This window comes from Chiloscyllium punctatum, chromosome 49 (genome assembly GCF_047496795.1).
Source record: "Chiloscyllium punctatum isolate Juve2018m chromosome 49, sChiPun1.3, whole genome shotgun sequence".
NCBI lineage: Eukaryota > Metazoa > Chordata > Chondrichthyes > Orectolobiformes > Hemiscylliidae > Chiloscyllium > Chiloscyllium punctatum.
Genome location: NC_092787.1, coordinates 27030860 through 27051931, shown reverse-complemented (window position 1 = coordinate 27051931; position 21072 = coordinate 27030860). Strand labels below are relative to the sequence as shown.

Below are 21072 nucleotides of genomic sequence, written 5' to 3'. Positions count from 1 at the left end.
ACAGAGTGTGGAACATCACAGCAGCTGCATGTGGGTGTGGTTTAGAGGGAACATTGACCCTGGCACTAAGGCCCCCTCAAGCTGAAAATGCCCCCTTTTACCCCTAGATTTCTACTGGTTAGCCTATTCTCTATCCCTGCTAATACACTGCAGCCAAGACAACAGCCAGGGAACTATAGACCAGTGAGCCTGATCTCGATGTTGGAGAGAATACTGAGGGACAGGATGTACGTGTATTTGGAAAGGCAAGGACTGATTAAGGATAGTCAACATGGCTTTGTGCATGGGAAATCATGTCTCACAAACTTGATTGAGTTTTTTGAAGAAGTAACAAAGATGATTGATGAGGGCAGAGCGGTAGATGTGATCTATATGGACTTCAGTAAGGCGTTTGACAAGGTTCCCCATGGGACACTGATTAGCAAGGTTAGATCTCATGGAACACAGGGAGAACTAGCCATTTGGATACAGAACTGGCTCAAAGGTAGAAGACAGAGGGTGGTGGTTGAGGGTTGTTTTTCAGACTGGAGGACTGTGAACAGTGGAGTGCCACAAGGATCGGTGACTCTTTGTCATTTACATAAATGATTTGGATGCGAGCGTAAGAGGTACAGTTAGTAACTTTGCAGATGACACCAAAATTGGAGGTGTAGTGGACAGTGAAGAAGGTTACCTCAGATTACAACAGGATCTTGACCAAATGGGCCAATGGGCTGAGGAGTGGCAGATGGAGTTCAATTCAGATAAATGCGAGGTGCTACATTTTGGGAAAGCAAATTTTAGCAGGACTTATACACTTAATGGTAAGGTCCTAGGGAGTGTTGCTGAACAAAGAGACCTTGGAGTGCAGGTTCATAGCTCCTTGAAAGTGGAGTCACAGGTAGATAGGATAGTGACGGCGGTGTTTGGTATGCTTTCCTTTATTGGTCAGAGTATTGAGTACAGGAGTTGGGAGGTCATGTTGCAGCTGTACAGGACTTTGGTTAGGCCACTGTTGGAATAGTGCATGCAATTCTGGTCTCCTTCCTATCGGAAAGATGTTGTGAAACTTGAAAAGGGTTCAGAAAAGATTTACAAGGATGCTGCCAGGGTTGGAGGATTTGAGCTATAGGGAGAGGTGCACACGCTGGAGCTGTTTTCCCTGGAGTGTCGGAGGCTGAGGGGTGATCTTATAGAGGTTTACAAAATTATGACAGGCAAAGTCTTTTACCTGGGATTGGGGAGTTCAGAACTAGAGGGCATAGGTTTAGGGTGAGAGGGTAAAGATAGAAGAGAGACCTAAGGGGCAACGTTTTCACGCAGAGGGTGGTACGGTATGGAATGAGCTGCCAGAGGAAGTGGTGGAGGCTGGTACAATTGCAACATTTAAGAGACATTTGGATGAGTATATGAATAGGAAGGGTTTGGAGGGATATGGCCGGGTGCTGGTAGGTGGGACTAGTCTACATTGGGATATCTGGTCAGCATGGACGGGTTGGACCAAAGGGTCTGTTTCTGTGCTGTACATCTCTATGCTCAATGACAAGTCAATGGAAGTCCTGGTGAAGGGTAAGAAGTGCAAGAGGGAAATCTAAGAATGCAATGAGGAGAGGAGAGAGAGGGCACGACAAACACTGACAGGTAAGATTAGAGAGAATCTCAAGATATCCTAAGTAAGGGAAGAGAGTGGGACCCATTAGGGGCAATCTGCGTGTGGGGACAGAGGACTTTGTGTTAAAAGCATAACACACCTCTGTCTTTACTCAGGAGTAGGAGATGTATACAGAATTTGGGGAGAAGGTCAGAGATTCTCAAACATAGATTGACATAGGGAGTGAAGTGGTATTGGAGGTTTTGGCAGACTTAAAATGAAAAAGGACAAATTCCAATGTCAGGATGGGATGCATCCCAGGTTACATGAGAGGTGAAGGAGGAAATTACAGGGGCTTGATTCAAACTTTCAATTCCTCTCTGGCCAAAGGGAAGGTACCAGAGGAGGACAGCTAATGTGGTTCCAATTTACAGGAAAGATGGTAGGGATAAACCAGGGAAAAGGCAGATTAGATAGTCTCACATTGGTGGTTAGGAATCTATTGGAGACTGTTCTGAAGGACAAAAATCAATCTCTGCTTGGTGATCAGGGATAGTCAGCATGCCTTTGTCAGAGGGAGGTCATGCCTAAGAAATCTGGTTGAATTTTTCACTCTGGATGAACTTGATTGAATGTGAGGATGCGATCAAGTGTATAGATGAGGGTAGTGTAGCTGATGTAATTTATATTGATTTCAGCAAAGCCTTTGTCAAGGTCCCCCATGAGAGAGCAATAAAGAAGCTAAAAGCATATACGTCCAGGGTAACTTGGCACGTTGGATCCAAAACTGGCTTTGTGGTAGGAAGGTGTGTTACCGGAAGACAGTGGTGTAGCACAGGGATCAGTAATGGGTCCCTTACTGTTTGTGAAATGTATACACTATATAGGTGAGAATGTGGGTGGGAGGATGAGAAGTTAGCTTGTTGGTGACACCATAGTTGGCCAAGTTGGTTAACTTTAAATATCCTCATTACTGGCACTTCAAACTAAGGGATAGCTGCTCACTTTCAAACCTGCCCATGTCCCTCAAATGTTACACACCTCTATAAGGTTCTCCCCCGCCCAGCCTTAGATATAGACAGATTGGTCAGATAGGCAGATCAGAGGGAGATGGAATTTAACCCAGAGGGGGCTTAGGTGATGCATTTTGGAAGTTGTAACAAGGAACCCTCAATGAGTGGTAGGACACTAGGAAGCTCAGAGGAACCTTGAGGAGAATGTTTACAGATCCTGGAAGGGGACTGGACAAGTGAACAGTGTGATTAAGGTGGCATATACAAGACATTTGCTTTTTATCAATTAGGGCATAGATTATAAGAGCAGGAAGGCTATACTGGAGCTGTAAAAAACTTTGATTAGGCCAGAGCTGGAAGGACTATGTGGTTGCCACACTATAGGAAGATGGGATTCCACTGGAAGAGTTCAAAGGAGATTCCCAGGATATTGCCCGAAATGGAACATTTTCATCTATGAAAAGAGGCTGGACAAGCTTGGGTTGTTTTCTTTAGAGCAGAAAAGGCTGATTGAGGTGCATCAGATTGAGGGACATGGACAGAGCAGAAAGGAGAAGCCACCAAGATGAAGAGTTAATAATGAGGGAACATAATTTTTAAGATGGCAATCAAGAAGTTATAGGGATTGGAGGAAAATGTTTTCACCCAGATCCTGGTGGGAGTGTGGAATATAATAGTGGGAGGTGAGTAAGGGCAGGAAACTTCACAACTTTTAAAAAGTATACAGATTAGCACTTGAAATGTCACAACATTCAAGACTCTGGGCCAAGTGCTGGTGAGATTAGTGTAGACAGGACAGCACAGACTTAATGGGCTGAAGGGCCTATGCTGTATGACTACGACCATGGACTCATTTTGAATGGCTGTACATGTGGTTTATAGAATCATAGAGTCATAGAGATGTGCAGCATGGAAACAGACCCTTTGGTCTTACTCATCCATGCCGACCAGATATCCTAACCTAATCTAGTCCCATTTGCCAGCACTTGCCCCATATCCCTCTAAACCCTTCCTATTCATATACCCATCTAGATGCCTTTTAAATGTTGTAACTGTACCAGCCTCCACCACCTCCTTTGGCAGCTCATTCCATACACATACCACCCTCTACAAGTAGTTGTCCCTTAGGTACCTTTGAAATCTTTCTCCTCTCACCTTAAACTTATGCCCCATAGTTTTGACTCCCCTACCCCAGGGAAAAGACCTTGGCTGTTCACCCTATTCATACTCATGATTTTATAAGCTTCCATAAGTTCCTGACTGAACCCAAATCTATTACATTGATTAGCTCTCCTTTATCTATCCAGTTTGTTAAGAGCACACAAAAGTCCAATACATTTGTTAGCCATTATATCCCCTTCATAAAGCCACACTGACTGTGCTGATCATATAACATATTTCTAAATGTGCTATTACAGCCTTAATTATAAATTAACATTTTCCCAATGACAGATGTCATTATAACTACAGTTAACATTTTTTTTTGTCTCTTACCCTTTTTGAATAAAGGAGTTACATTGGCAGCTTCCTAATCCTCTGGGAGTTGTTCAGACTCTTGAAAGATTATTATATATGCATCAGCTGTGTCAAAGTCTATCTCCCTCTATATCCTGGGATGTAATCCATTAGGGGCCTTAGTAATGTATTAGGCCCATTAGTTTACCTAGAACATTTTACTTTCTACATAGTCTTACTTAGAGAGAGGCAGACAGACAGACAGAAAGAGAAAATGGGTGAGCGTCACAGTAAGAAACAATATAGAGATACTTCCTTGAACTGAAATTTTTTGAGAGATACACCATTTCGTCATCTTCATCAATTGTAAAATGCTCAAGATCTCTCCCATGCCCCTTTTCAAAAGACATGTCATACAGATTGCGAATACTCACCAAATACTGGTGCTTCTGGACAGTGACAGCCCCAACCTGATCTTTGGAGATGGGGCACAAAGATGCTTCCCAGCGTGCTGCTTTTCGAAAGGAACCCACTGTCTGATAAGAGGAAGTCAACTTATCAAGTTGGACGAATATAGAAGCATGTTGTTCATGAGAACTTGCTGAGGTTACAAGTCGGATATTTAGAAACAGGAGTATGCAGAGATATTGGGCAGACAAGGTCAGTGGCAGACTTGGGCACACGCACACACATACATGCCTGCCTCATACTGAAAACTGAGGCAGACACACCCACACACCCTCCTTAAGAGGCAGGGGCATAGTGTAGGAAAAGTGATAGAGTCAATAACGCAGACACAAACACAAGCAGACTGGCTGATGAAAGCAGAGGCATAGACACTGGATGGAGTGCACAGGAGATTAAGGCCATAAGACATAGGAGCAGAAATTAGGCCATTCAGACCATCAAATCTGCTCAATCAAGGTTGATGAGTTTCTCAATTCCATTCACCTGCTTTCTCCCCATAACCCTCAATCTCTTAACATTGAAAAACCCATCTATCTCAGTCTTACATATACTCAATGACGTGGCCTCCACAGTCTCTAAGAATAAATTCCACAGATTCACCTCCCTCTGACTGAAGAAGTTTCTCCTTATTTAAATTTTTAAAAGGTCTTCCAATTACTCTACTGCTGTACTCTTGGGTCCTAGTCTCTCCTACCAATGGAAGTATCTTCCCAACATCCAGTCTGTCCAGGTCATTCAGTATTCTGTAAGTTTCAATTAGATCCCACCTCATCCTTCTAACTTCACCAGGACATTGCTGGAGAAAAAGTATCTTAGCTGTGAAGAGAGGCTGGATAGCCTAGGGTTGCTCTTTTTAAAAGAGAGAAAACTGACTGGGTCCTGATGGAGGTGTATAAGATTAAAGAAGGGGGGATGGGAAGGAGCTACCCCTGGTAGTTGAAGGGTGAATATCGAAATGGGGGGTGTGCATAATTATAAGATGAAAAACTGCAGGTTTAGAGTGGATTTGAGGAGAGGCTTTTTCAGCCAGAATTTGGTAGGAATTGGAATCTGCTGCCTGGGAGGGTAGTGAAGGTGGGAAATCTCACAACCTTTTAAAAAGACAAAAGGTACATGGATGGGCACTTGAAATGTCATAACTATTAAGGCTGTGGGCCAAGTGCTGGAAAGTGGGATTTTTGAAGATAGGTTGGTGCAGACTTGATGGGCCAAAGTGCTTCTTCTGTGTTGTTGAATTATCTGACCTCCAGTACAAATAAGGTCTGCTCTTGCTACAGAGTAATTCGAAGCAGAGGCTTTGAAAAAAAAAATCCAGTATAACATTAACCCATAGTGAAACAAGTCAGAGATCTTGGTCCATTGACAGTAAACTGGGCTGAGGACAACTGTTATTCCATATCCAACTAAACATGTAATTCAACTATTGAGGTGACAGTCGCAAAAGGTATATGACAGGTTCAGTTCCACATAAAGAATCTCCTGCAGACAAATAGGATTCATTTGAAGCAGATGAATTGCAGAGAAAACAGAATACTAAAAAAAAGTGAAGTAACTGCCAACTTTTCCAACTATTACCTGTTTGTTGTAAAGTGTGAATGTGTTTCTTGAATTGACTTGAACGGGCCACATGCCTATTTTCTACATCAGTTGTAAAGATCACTAGGTACTGTAAAAATTTCAAACCCCCCTCCCCATCCCTCTTTCCAGTGGAGCCAAAAACACATGATCCTACAACAGTCTCCAACGATCTGTTTATACTAAATAAAAACCGAAAAACCTGCGGATTCTGGAAATCAAACAAAACAAATTGCTGGAAAAGCTCAGGTCTGGCAGCATCTGTGGAGGGAAATCAGAGTTAACAGTTCTGAGGAAGGGTCACGGGACCCTGAAACATTAACTCTGATTTCTCTCCAAGATGCTGCCAGACCTGCTGAACTTTTCCAGCAATTTCTGTTTTGTTTGAGCCTGTTTGTACACACCATTTCTGGATTACAAAGACTATTATTGGGAATTCGGAGCTACTGTCGATGTCTGTGAGTAGAGCAGACAACTGGGAAAACACTGCCAGGGAACCAGTCTGGTTATTTGACCTGTGCAAAGGATGCTGCAATATTCTCATGGGTTTAAGGATCACACGCAGTACAAGAAGGTTACTATTATTATAACTGGAGCATACCAACATTGAGGTAAACAACTATATATAAACCCAAAACAATCTGAAGTGTAAGTTATTTCCATTGACTGTAACAGTACATTGTGAAATCAAAGACCATTAGAAGGGGCCATTTAGCCCTTGAAGGCTGCTAGCTTATTCAATGCTTATGGCTCCAACCTCAATTCCTGCCAATTCCCTCCCTGCTCAAAAATGCATCATAGTCAAAGGCATTACATCAAGACGGCCATGCAGCCACTGAATCCACACCAGCTCCTACCATCCCCCAGCTCTATCCACATAGCCCCTGTGAATTCATTTCCTTCAAGAGCACACTTGATTTCCTTTCCATTACCACCACACTTGCAGGGAGAATGTTCAGGCCATAGAGATGTACAGCACGGAAACAGACCCTTTGGTCCAGCTCGTCCATGCCAACTAGATATCTCAACCCAATCTAGTCCTGCTTGCCAGCACCCGGCCATATCCCTCCAAACCCTTCCTATTCATATACCCATCCAGATGCCTTTTAAATGTTGCAATTGTACCAGCCTCCACCACTTCCTCTGGCAGCTCATTCCGTACACGCACCACTCTCTGGGTGAAAATGTTGTCCCTTAGGTCTCTTTTATATCTTTCCCCTCTCACCCTAATTCTATGCCCTCTAGTTCTGGACTCACCCGCCCTAGGGAAGAGATTTTGTCTGTTTATCCTATCCATGCCCCTCATGATTTTGTAAACCTCTATAAGGTCATCCCTCAGCCTCCAATACTCCAGGGAAAACAGCCCTAGCCTATTCAACCTCTCCCCATAGCTCAAATCTTCCAACACCGGCAACATTCTTGAAAAACATTTTTGAAACTTTCAAGTTTCACAACATCTTTCCAATAGGACCTTACCATTAAGTGTTTAAGTCCTGCTAAGATTTGCTTTCCCAAAATGCAGCACCTCGCATTTATCTAAATCAAACTCCATCTGCCACTTCTCAGCCCATTGGCCCATCTAATCAAGATCCTGCTGTAACCAGAGGTAACCTTCTTCGCTGTCCACTATACCTCCAATTTTGATATTATCTGCAAACTTACTAACTATCCCTCTTATGCTCACATCCAAATCATTTATATAAATGATGAAAAGTAGTGGACCCAGCACCGATTCTTGCAGCACTCCACTGGTCACAGGCCTCCAATGTGAAAAACAACCTTCCACCACCACCCTCTGTCTGCTACCTTTGAGCCAGTTCTGTATCCAAATGGCTAGTTCTCCCTGTATTCTATGAAATCTAACCTTGCTAACCAGTCTCCCATGGGGAACTTTGTCAAATGCCTTACTGAAGTCCATATAGATCACGTCCACCGTTCTGCCCTCAATCCTCTTTGCTACTTCTTCAAAAAACTCAATCAAGTTTGTGAGACATGATTTCCCACACAAAGCCACGTTGACTATCCCTAATCAGTCATTGCCTTTCCAAATACATATACATCTTGTCCCTCAGGATTCCCTCCAACAACTTGCCCATCACCGAGGTCTGGCTCACTGGTCTATAGTTCTCTGGCTCGTCCTTACCACCCTTCTTAAACAGTGGCACTATGTTTGCCAACCTCCAGTCTTCCGGCACCTCACCAGTGACTATCGATGATACAAATATCTCAGCAAGAGGCCCAGCAATCACTTCCCTAGCTTCCCACAGAAATCTAGGTTCCATCTGATCAGGTCCTGGGGATTTATCCACTTTTATGTGTTTCACGACAAGCAGCACTTCCTCCTCTGTAATATGGACATTTTTCAAGACACCATCTCTCATCCTTTTCATTTCCCTTTGACAAAATCCTTGAATCTGTGATACCTTGTCCTTGGACTATAAACTAATGGGAACAGCTTTTACCAACCTTATCTAAGCCATTATAACCTTGCACACCCCTCAGTAGGTCTTGTCTAACCCTCCCTTCCTCCAAAGAACACTAACTTCTTCAACCTAACCTCTGGGACCATTCGGCACATCTCTTGTGTCTGGTCTGACTTCCTTGTCAAACTGTGGTGACTGGAACTGGAAGTAATATTCTAGAAGCAGCCTAACCAGGGTTTTAATGAAGGTTCAGCAGAATCTCCTTACTTTTGTTCTCAGTAGCTCCATTTATGGAAGTCCAGGAGTCCACAGGCTTGGAAATTCCACTCAATATTGTCTCATCATTTTCAAACATTAAGCACATGCATCTCCAGGTCTCTCGAACCCCTCACACTCTTTAGAGCCTTCTGGCTATCGATTACCTCTCATTTATGATCAACTGCTACTTTGTCAATCATCCAAAAGTTGAACCACAGCAAAATACAGTGGATGCTAGAAATATGAAACAAGTAGAATGTTGGAGAAACTCAGCAGGTTTGGCTGCATCTGTGTCAATTCTGAAGAAGAATCACATCAGACTTTAAAATGTTAACTATTCTTCTCTATAGATGCTGCTATAAATGCTGGATTTCTCCAATGTCTGACAAATGCAGTGGGCTAGTTATCTTGCCTATAATTAAAGTACAAACCTACAGTCTGGTACTGGTCATTTTGAACTTTGGTCACTACTTTGCCAGCAGTACTACACAACTAGCAATTTCATTGGCCCTAAAGCTCTCCAGAAAAGAAAGATGGAAATTCAGTCACCACTCATATCCAGTGGCAGAAATTTCCAACCTTTTTACACCTACATCAATACTGACGTAACTCAAGACAAAACATTTTTCATCAATAAACAAAGACAAAAGCAAATGCTTCAATGAGCCAGTTTTACAGCAGGACCTTGGAGAGCTCCATCTTCCAATGCACCCATGCAAATGACATTTCTAGACGTTTATAGATTTAAAACAAACGCCAGCTGCAGTTGTATTATTGTAGAATACTACTTTACTGAATCGCATTTGAAATGGCGAAAAGGTACACAACTAAACAGGAATTAAAGAGATGATGCCACGTGACACAGAGGAAAGATACCAACCATTTCACGTTCATCCACAATTGGTTCGACTGTTACACTTGGTGGGAGAAAGACCGTGGAGCTCAGACAGCCAGAGAATAGAGAATACTATCAAACTGCTTGCCCCTAGGAGCTCAGAAGCCTCTGTCACATCCTGACCAACAGCTAAATCACCATAACCAGGAAATTAATCCTGGAACTCACTGGTTCGCACAGCCACTCACTGAAATCAACTGTCATTTTACACACCAAAGCAAGACCATTCGGCACATGCATGCATTAAACCTTTGCGATTTATTAGTGCACTTTTGAATCAGTAATTCAGAGGCCTGGATTAATAAGCCAGAAATCTAATTCAAGTCACACAATGGCATTTTGTTAAAGCTTTATTATCTTACACTCATCAGGATATCTGCAAGAAATTTCATTCTAAAGGGAGAGGTGCAGTGTGTGCTCATGTTCTGTCTGCAAAGAGCAGGGCCTCGTGTATTCATATACACAGTCATCTACTGCTTCCAAAATACACAAATGCACCACACTGTGAATCTAACAATCTTAAATTGGTTGTCAGCTTAATTCTTACCAGACTTGGGATTACTTTACAAATGTTACCCAGTTTCTGAAGTACATCTAATGTTGGACACGATTTTGAATTTGCATGTGCCGGCTGGTCCTCAATGTGTCTGCTCCAAATGGCTAAAGGGGCATGCTGTTTGTTACATCCTGAGTCTATAGCATACAGAGCACCTATATCTCAGTGGTACTGTAAGTGGTGTTCAAAATTATAAATAGGAAGAAATTGTTTCTGCATAACAGCTGTACAATCAGAAAATGCTCCATTGAACAGCTACTGGTCCAGCTCCCTGTCAAGAACAGACTCCATGATTTGACAGATTTTGTAGCTCAAAGTGGTTTCAGAGTTGGACCGAAGGACACCACATCTGAAAAAGAACTGTGGGTTCAATTCTCATCGAATGCACCCATCACCTTGTTTCTTTCCCTTGCTGGGCAGGCAAGTTCCACAGAGTAATCAACCTGTCACCAGTTCACTAATCTGTCCTGGTCCATCCATGGCAACGTTACAATCAAAAAGGCACACCAACGCCTTTACTTCCTCATGAGGCTAAGGAAATTCAGCATGTCCAGAATGACTCTTTCACAATTTTTATAGATGCACCATAGGAAGCATCCTATCCAGATGCATCACAGCTTGGTTTGGCAACTGCTCTGGCCAAGACCACAAGAAATTAGAGAGTTGTGAACTCAGCCAAGTCCATCATGAAAACCAGCCTTGTTTCCACGGTTTATACTTACCGCTGTCTCAGGAAAGCAACCAACATCAAAGACATCTCCCACCCCAGTCATACACTCTTCCAGAAAATACAGAAGTTTGAAAACACATACCAACAACTTCCTTCCCGTTGTTATCATACTTACGAATGGACCTCTTATATATTAGAGTTGATGTTTCTCTGTACCTTCTCTGCAGCTCCAACACTATATTCTGCATTCTGTTCTATTACCCTGGTGTAATACTGTAAGATATGATTTTTCCAATACTTTTCACTGAATCTTGATATGTGCGACAATAATCAAGCAATTTTGTTTGGGGGGGGGGGGGGGGGGGTTTACTAGCACAACCATCCCTGCACAGAAATTGGTATATATCGGTGAAAAGCGGTACAGTCCTTGGACTTCCCCCATATAATGTTTTGGCCTCTTGAAGGAAGTCCTGCTGTACTAGCTACAGACAAGGGGCAGTCTGGTAATGGTAAATGAGGTAACCAGAAGCAAACACCTCATCAGCAGGGCTGAGGTGGTAGAGTCAATTAGTCCATTTGAAAGTTACCATTGAATCTGCCTCCAAAACACTCTGCATCAACAGAGTATTAACACATTTCACTCTGGATGTAGATTTGCTCACTGAGCTGGAAGGTTCGTTCTCAGATGTTTTGTCACCATACTAGGTAGCATCTTCAGTGAGCCTCTGGATGAAGCACTGGTGGTGTAGCCCGCTTTCTATTTACATGTTTGGGTTTCCTTGGATTCGTGGTGTCATTTCCTGTGGTAACATCATTTCATATAGTGATCTCATTTCCTGTTCTTTTTCTCAGGGGTTGGTAAATGGAATCCAAGTCAATGCATTTGTTTATAGCTTTCTGGTTGGAATGCCTTGTTTCTAGGAATTCTCGTGTACGTTAAAACTCATCAACAGTTCACTCTTCCCAAAGCCTGGGGAACAGCAATATAAAAACAGGTGAGGATCTCCCTTACGGTCTCCAGACCAGAAGGAGCAGGTTTCTTCCATGTGTAGAAACTCCCTCTACAGGCTAATTTGAGCCTTTGCAGAGGACCGGAAACTGCCTTCAAATTCTGGAATGTCAGCTGTAGCAGCACATTAAACTCTTTTTAAAAAAAAAGTGACAGGTCTTTGTGCCGGCATAGCTCACGCCCTCTGCACTAAAGCAGTGAAGTAAGCTTTCAGCTCAGAGGTAACATCCTCACCTGAGAATCCGGCCCCAGAAATTGCCAGTAAGTGGAAACCGAACTGGACCAGCCTGTATAAAGACAACGTATATAAACAGCAACAAGAACAGATCAGAAGCCAGGGATTTCAGCAGCATACAACTCGCCCAGTCTTCCCAAAATCTGTCCATCTCCAGCTACAAGTCAGGGTGTGATAGAATATTCCCCATTTGCCTGGATGACTGCAGCTTGAACATCACTCCAGAAGCTCAGCATCATCCAGGATAAAGCAGCCCATGTAATTGGCACCACAGAACACATGTTTAACATTCACTCACTTCACCACTGGAGCAGAGTACACTATTTACAAGATCCACTGCAGCAACTCCCCAGCTTCCTTTGGTAGCACCTTCCAAACCCAAGACACTGAGCACTGAGGAGGACAAAGGCAGCAGACATATGGGACACACCACCTGCAAGCTCCCCACCCCTCCAAGTCTTGGAAGTATAATCGCCATTTCTTAACTGTCGCTGGGTCAACAGCAGCATTGCAGGTGCTCGTACTGCAGCACACCATGAGGTTTGAGAAACAAACTCACCACCATCTTCTCAACAGATGAGATAGGCAACATATTGGTGCAGCCAGGGACTGCAACACCCATGAACTAATTTTTTCAAAATCACAGATCTGCAATAACAACTGCTTTGAGTCAACATTGAGACTTGTGTTCAGGGAATGTGGGTCACACACCCCATTGCATCATGGAGGCCAACAGAACCTGTAAAATCTTCTTCCCAAAAAGCCTGAAGCCACACCTCTCATATCAGCTAGTATAAAGAAATGGTTGCAGGCATGAATGAAGCATTCATATCACAGCTCAGACATTTTAAACCACCCTGCAGATTGTTTACACTGCTCTCTTAGAAAGCAGTGTGAAGATAAGACAATTAAAGTAACAGGATACTGCAAGTCTAGAGAACTTCAAATGCAGTTGTAGAATATGGTTATACTTATAACAGGAACAAATGGACTCACCTGTAACAACCTCATGTTTGTAGTGAAGTCCCCAGCAAGCAGCTGATCCCGGATCAAACTGCAAGAAAAACAGGTCACGGTATCAAGGTGTGATAAATCCATTAAGGAAACTCTGGATCCGACATGCTCCTCCCATCATTCTTATTGACAGTCAAATTTATCATAAACATGCCCAAAATTATTTAAAAGGATCTAGTCTCCACTTTCTCAAAAAAATAGTAAATGAGATAAATTGAGCAGCTCCAAGCAAATGAAGAACTTACAAAGTCTGAACCTTCACAAATGTGGATTCTGAAGGTTAGGATTGTTTACATTTCCTCTCTCCACATCCTGCCCTCATTTCTTTTAGAAAAAAAAACTCTGCTGCAATTCCGTCACACCAAGAATGTACTAGTTCGACAAGGTTTTCCATTTGAATGCACCCAGTTTTAAAGCAATTTGCTTTCTTGCATTGTTGAAATGTAACCAATGAGATACAGCAACATCTGATTAAATGAACTGCAGTATAAAATCATAAATTCCAACAGTTGATTGGATCAATTACATTTTACAGGCAAAAAGTTTCCAATAGGGAGTCAGTATAATAACAAGAGACTGAAGGCTGGGGGAACTTTCATTGGCAATCCCCAGGTCTGTTGTGCAACAGCTCAAGAATACCTGAATCTGAAGAGATTCGGACACACTCAACTGCACTCTGCCTGTGGAACTTCATTTCAGGTCAAATCTGATAAAGATAAAACAACAAAACTCTGCTGCCTAAGAATCATATTAAGTTCAACTCCGTAACTGACTGACTATTCTCATCTTAAAAGCACAAATTACAACCTGGAACGGTCAGCAAAGGAGAATCCTGCTCAGAAAAACAGGAGACCAATCTCAGATGTGCAAATTTGACACACACTTCAAATATATAATTCTCTAAATTATAGAGAGGAAGCACCCTTTAATTGATCTCAATGAAGTGACCCCAAAAATTGAAGTGCTTGTATTTCATTAACAACTTTTACCAAGACAGAATATGCCAAAGTGTTTTACAGCCAATGACAAACCCCACTGCAATGGAGGAAACACAGCCAATCAATATGCACATAGCAAGATTCCACATGAAGCGAGGCAATAGCACTTTGGCCTGAACACCAGGCAGAACACCCAGCTCTTCTTTGAATTAGTGACACTGTCAGTTGGAGACTAGTAATCCAGAGACAAAGTCCTGGTTTAACATCTCCGATGGTGCAGCACTCTCTCAGTACTCCACTGGGATGTCAGCCTGAATTTATTTTTTTAAATCACTCATGGGATGTGGGCAAGAATGGGACGTGAAACCACATGGTCCATTTCAGAGGAAAATGTGTTACCCACAGCAGACAACTTGGGTTGGATATAAACTCAAAAGGGGTATTATTCAGGGCTACATGGAAAGAGAAGGGGAATGGGGCTAGGTGGAAAATTCCCTTTCTCCAGGCCAGCACATGCTGATAAGACCACATTCTGTGCTTCGACCCGCATAAGAATGAAGCAGTTGCTAAAGGGGTTCTCCATGAGGTGCCATTAACCTCAATGAACCAGAGTTGTGTGTGTGGTGCTGGAAAAGCACAGCAGGTCAGGCAGCATCCGAACAGCAGGAGAGTCGACGTTTCGGGCAAAAGTAATTCATCAGGAATGAGGCGGTGAGATAAATGTCACTTTCACCTCTCAGTGAACCTGCCAGTCAATTCATGCCAAAGGATTCTCCGAGCCAGATAGGTGACATGTGGAGCTTCTGCTGAAACAGGTGAGACTGGGTGGCACCATGGTAATGTCACTGCAATAACAACCCTGAGGATAATGCCCCAAGGCCATGAATTCAAATCCCATCACACCAGTTGGTGGATTCCCAAGGCAACACTGTGCTGCCATTTCTGCTGGGTCTGTCCTGCCAATGGGACAGGACACATTCAGGGATGGTGGTTTCTGGGACATTGTTTGTCAGGTATGATTCTGTGAGTATACTATGTCAGGCTGCGGCTTGACTATTCTGTGAGACAGCTCTCCCAGTTCTGGGATCACTCTCCAGAGTCGACAGGACTGTTTTGCTGTTATCTTCCCGATGCCTAGGTAAATGCCAGATGGTCTGTCCGATTTCATTTCTTTGTTGGTACAACTGAGTGACGTCCAAGGCCATTTCAGAGGGCAGTTGAGAGTCAGTCACCTTGGCTCTGGGACTGCAGTCACATGTAGGCCAGACCAGGTGAGGGTGGCAGATGTCCCCCTCTGAAGGACATTGGTGAACCAGTTGGGCTTTTCACAATAATTGACAACAGTTCCATGGTTCCCGTGCCCAGTCTGGCCTAGACATGATCCCCGAGACACAGGAATGTCGTTGACTCTTAACTGCCCTCCGAAATGACCTAACAAGCCACTTAGTTATGGGGTAATTAATGGCAAATTCCAGCCTTGCCAGTCAAGCATGCAATCCACTAATGAATTTGATCGACAGACAAACCTGGCACCACCACCGACCCCACCCAAAAGCTGGTGGTTTGCTGGTTAGAAAAGGGTAGTCTACACCCTCGAAGGGGCAAACGTTGCCCTTGATCTTTCACCAACAACTGAAACCATAGGTTTTGATACTTACATCAGCATAGCGCAGCAGACCAGGATGAGGAAATCGAACCTGTGGATGTCTGAAAAGAGGGAATCCCATATTCGAATGACGTCTGGGAGGAGGAACTCTTGTGACAATAATAACGTGAGCCAACGGAAGGCGAAAAACTGTGGCTTGATGTTCTGCTCTTGCTGAAGCATAAAATGTACAGACCCTCATCAGCACAAGACACTCAGCTGAATTATTCATCATAAAACAATACTCATTTCATGGTATAGCAGCAACTGGCTGTTTGGGCCAGTCTGATGTTTATGTTCAAGACAAGCTTCTTCCAATTTTACTTAAACCCAACAGTATTGAGATATCCTTCTATTGCCTTGGCCCTTAGATTTATTTAGCAACATAACATCGATAGGAGGAGAAACAGGTTGAAGCTCTACATCTAACACTTATGCAAGAAATGGATTTGGAAAATGGGACAAAGCATGCACAACATCAGAAGAGTGTACTGACTGGTTGAGCCATCACTGGCATAAAGATGTAGCAGGAACAGTTAACTGCAGACCAGGTGAGTAGACTCTGAATGGTCAGGGTGTTGCCATGGGAATGCAACAAGGATTGACAGTCTCATAACACCTTTTTGCTCCAATTAAAAAAGGTGTAATGTATATCTAAATTCCTTTCATCGACATTAAACAGGGTTAGCGAGTTTTGAGAAGATTTGTAGCTCAGGTTGAGGTTCTGGATGTAAGTTTGGTCACTGAGCTGGAAGGTTCCAACTCAACCAGCAGACTTACATCCATAAAACAGGGTCTAAAACATTGTAGATTCTAGCATACACAACTGCATCGCACCACAAGGCGCAGTGATGATCTCAAATTGGTTTCTGGTGAAGCTCTCAGCACAGTCTGGATTAATTAATAAAAAGCTGATTAGCAGGATCATGTCCAATGACGGCCATAATTATTCTGTTTCCATGTCTTGGGTATTTGGGCGGATTCGGTATTTGTGCTTAATCTGGTGACCAGGGAAATTCACAAACTGTTTAATCTTCAGGGATTGTCACTAACTTTTGTGGGAAAAGGGATTTGAACTTGAAATCAAAAACTTTGGTTAGGCCATGCACATTTAAAAAAAAAGTGTTCATAAAGGGACGTTGCAGCTATAAACACTCTGAGCTCCATGGCAGCTATTTCTAGCTCAGATATTGTGACCCTAGAAACTTAAAGAAGAATTGCATTTATATAGCAATTTTCACAAAACAGTAGATGTCATGAAAAACATTTTCAAGTCAGTAAAATACTTATTGAATTGTTTTAGCATAGAAAAGCAGATGTCTCAATCATTCACTCCCTCAAATGTTCATTCAGTTCTCCAAATAGCCAATTTTATATCCGAACCAGCTCTGCATAGTTAACAGAGTAAAGGCATCTTCTCTTTTTTTAGATATTTTCTAACCAACCTGCACAGAGATGGTATTACTCACCACCAAAACAGGTGGAACCTGAACCCAGGCCTCTGGCTCAAGAGGTAGGGCATTGTGTCACAAGGACCCTTCTCTTTTCTAAGCTTGAGCTCACATTCAGTTCGTAGTAACCCTCAACAAATTGGTGTCTCCCCTTTTTGGTCCCTTTGTAGAATGACCTGCATTGTGTAGCCCTATTAGCATGGTAAAACATTTCCAAGCGACTTCAGAGGAATATCAAACAAAATTTGACTGAGCTACATGAAGCATTATGACATTTGGCCAAAGACATACATTTCAGGAAGCAGGTGGACAGACGGAGTTAAGGGAAAGAATTACAGAGTTCTGGGCAAAATAACTGAAGGTATAATCATCAAAGAGAGCACTGTTAATATTGGGCCAGAATTGGAGGAGATTATGGAGACAGGGAAGACCAAAGCGATGGAGATTTTTAAAAAACTTATATAATTATAAAAATGTGACATTCAGTAGCCTGTGTGGGTCAGCGAGCTGAAGGGGTGATGGTTGAATGGGAGTCCACAAATTTCACTCCTCTCATTGCACAATTTCTTACCAGTTTGAGGTAAAGATCCATGTCTTTCTCCTTCAGCGTTGAATAAACCTTCTCCATTTTATAACTGATCCCGCACTGAGAGTCATCCAGGCTCTTTATGAAATTGTCCCTGATTTCTGACATCAGGTTTGTGAAGCAGAAAAACGTGTCTGCCTCTGCATGTTCTGGACAGTTCATGAAAAGAAACAAATATTAAAAATGAAGCACTTTCTCCCCCTTAAAATTTCTCAATGAAACAAAAACTACTGGATAATATTAAGTGCAGTTCAAATTGTCAAAGAATTGGAAAACTATTTATGTAATCCCTTCCTGGAGTGGGAATACAGACACAGACTGTAATGGATTGTAACTTTCATTCGGGGCTAAGTTGAAGTGCTACAGATTGACCTTAGCGGCCATAGTTGGTGTAGGAGTTGGGGCTGCTGATGGCGGTGATCCAGGAATACCCTGATAAGAACAACATCAATGTGGGCATGCCAATGAGGACAGGATTTGGACTCAAACAGTCTGCAATACTTAGTGTCCTAAAACACACCAATACACTTCACAGTCTCAGAACCCCTACAGTGTGGAAGCAGGCCATTTAGCCCATCGAGTGCACTGCAACCTTCTGAACAGCATCCTAGCCAGACCCACGCTCCTGCCTATCCCTGTAACCCCATATTTCCCATGGCCAATCCACCTAACCTGCATATGTTTGGACTGTGGGAGGAAACCGGAGCATCTGGAGGAAACCCACGCAGACATGGGGAGAATGTGCAAACTCCACACTAACAGTTGCCCAAGGTTGGAATCGAACCCAGTTCTTGTTGGAAGGTATGGGGAAGCTAAGAACAAGGAGCTTGAATAATCCCTAAAGTAAAAAAAAAGCTCAATGAGGAGAGAGAGAGAGAGAGAGAGAGAGAGAAAGATACTAATAGTTTAGATGCATCTAGGGGAAAACTACAAAAACATATGAGGGGGGAAGGGATTGAAGGAAAGGCTGATGTGGGAATGGGGAGAATGCAAAAGAGAGGTGGCAGGTGAGAAGGGAAGGAGAACTGGTCATCATTCTGAGCTTGTGAGGCCCCTTGCTGGCTAGACGTTTTTGTTATTTGACAGAACCTCACCTTTCCAGTCAGTGTTAGGGTCTGTTGCAAAGGTATAATAAACCGGCCCCACAATCTCATTCATGCCCTGAACATATGCAATTCCTGGGTTCAGCTTGGCGTAGATGAAAAGGATTCTTTCAACCACCTCCCAGTGAGCCTCACAACCATTGGGAAGCACTTCGTACTCATTAGCCGAGGTTGTCTTGCGAGGGGAGGAAACCTGTTCAAAGAAAGGAGATGGGGAGGGAATCAGCAACAAGGGGAAAAAATGGAATAAAAGCTATGGTAGGAGAGTGCAGAATGGGAGATCCCCGGAAAGTAACTCTAACAAAATTTGACAACAGCAGTGTAGATCCCATCAGATAGTTGGAATGACAATTTTAAATCAGACTTAATGCTCAGTGTAAGAATATAGGAGAAAGTGAGGACTGCAGATGCTGGAGATCAGAGCTGAAAAATGTGTTGCTGGAAAAGCGCAGCAGGTCAGGCAGCATCCAAGGAGCAGGAGAATCGATGTTTCGGGCATAAGCCCTTCTTCCTTTCAGTGTAAGAATATAGTTCTGTTTTACATTGTGTTAATGTGAATGAAGTTATATCAAGTGGTGATGTGGGAATATCATTGGACTAATAATCCAGAGGCCAATGAAATGAGGAGAGGGATCTGGGGATATAGATACACAAGAAACTAGGTAGGAACACACATAAATTGGGCAATAAAAAGAAATTTAGCACTTTGATTGTTTTCCAGAGGGATTACAAAAGCTCAGAAGTTATGTTAAACTTTGTAAAACTTTAGTTAGACCACACTAGAAAGCACTTGGAAAAGTTCTGACCTCCATGTGACTAAAATGGTTACAGAAACACTGATGAAGAGGCAAAAAGATTTACAAGTTTGATATAAATACTAAGAAGGTATAATTAACAAGGGCACTAAACAGGTTAAGCCTTTTTTTCTCTCCATTAAAGGTGGAGGGATAACCCAAAGATGTGGACAAAGTGCTTTCACTGAAAAGGAAACCAAAATTTGGGAGGGGCATAATTATAAAATAGACACCAATTAATCCAAAAGGGAAAGAGGGGAAATGTTTCTTCCCAGAAATCAGTGAGAAAGTGAACTTCCTTTCACATGGAGCCTCTGAGGTCAGTAGCACAGACATGCAAATAGGGGAGGAGTGAGACAGGCAAATTGCTGCTATTTGGTTATTAAAAGTACGATTGCCCTACAATGAGGACCTTACGTTTGTAACGCCGCTCCGATTGTGCGCAACAGTCTGAGACTTCAGGGTGGTCTGCTCTACCCGCTTGCGAAGTGTTTCAAACTCATTCTGGGGGTCCATGATCAAAAGGCACGGGTAATCGGTGGGACGCTGAAAAAATGCCATGTCTGGGTATAGGCGTCTAGGAGAGAGAAAACAAGTTAGGGTTGCAGGTAAGGGTACAGCTAACCATGTACAAATTGGAGCACAATGCAGGCACAACAGACAGGAAACAAAAACACTGCAGATGCTGGAATCAAAGTAGACAGGCAGGAGGCTGGAAGAACACAGCAAAAGCCAGGCAGCATCAGGGTGAAGTCAACTTTTCAGGTGTAACCCTTCTTCAGGGCTATGGGTGGAGTCCTGAAGAAGGGTTACACCCAAAACGTTGACTTGTCCACCTCCTGATGCTGTCTGGCTTAACGGTGTTCTTTCAGCCTCCTGCCTGTCTACAATAGACAAGAGGGCAGTTATGAGAGATAGAAATTTTCAATTTTACCCCCTATTTATTTTCACTATCCTCCCTTTCCTCCAAGCAAAACTCAAGGTTTACCAGAATGAGGTGGTTATCTGGAGTTGTCACTGGCATTTCAATAAAATCCAGCTACTTCAAGACTTGCAGCTCTTCAATGTAATTTCCTTTATATCAAATGACAAACAGATTGAATTTTACAGACTCTGTCCCCATGCGTCGGGGAACATATGCTTCCAACCATCCAAAACTGGCGAGGTAACACTTGGGTGAGGTACTGATGGCTCCGGGTCTAGTATTGGCAGTGTGAATGGGGAGCAGTGGCGTAATGCCAACGTCACTGGACTAATAATTGGAGAACTCAGACTGAAGTTCTGGGGACACAGGTTTGGATCCCACCGTGGGTGAATTGTGAAATCTGAATTCAATAAAAACCCAGCCTAACAGTGACCATGTAACCACAGTCAAAAACCCAGCCTGGATAACAAATTCAGGGATGGAAATCTG

At 43.0% G+C, this 21072-nt stretch overlaps 1 protein-coding gene across 2 annotated transcripts in view; it reads right to left on the bottom strand.

Moving 5' to 3' along the window:
- Positions 1 to 21072, bottom strand: part of tbc1d13 (TBC1 domain family, member 13) — a 43156-nt gene that overhangs the window by 9893 nt on the left and 12191 nt on the right. The window contains exons 7-12 of one of the 2 annotated variants that reach the window (XM_072566002.1): positions 20076 to 20235; positions 18856 to 19057; positions 17747 to 17910; positions 15738 to 15898; positions 13124 to 13181; positions 4473 to 4574 (exon numbers count right to left, since the gene is read on the bottom strand). In XM_072566002.1, coding sequence (XP_072422103.1) covers positions 4473 to 4574; positions 13124 to 13181; positions 15738 to 15898; positions 17747 to 17910; positions 18856 to 19057; positions 20076 to 20235 — 847 coding nt within the window. The remainder of the gene's footprint in view (positions 1 to 4472; positions 4575 to 13123; positions 13182 to 15737; positions 15899 to 17746; positions 17911 to 18855; positions 19058 to 20075; positions 20236 to 21072) is intronic. The other variant, XM_072566003.1, reaches the window with a different exon arrangement.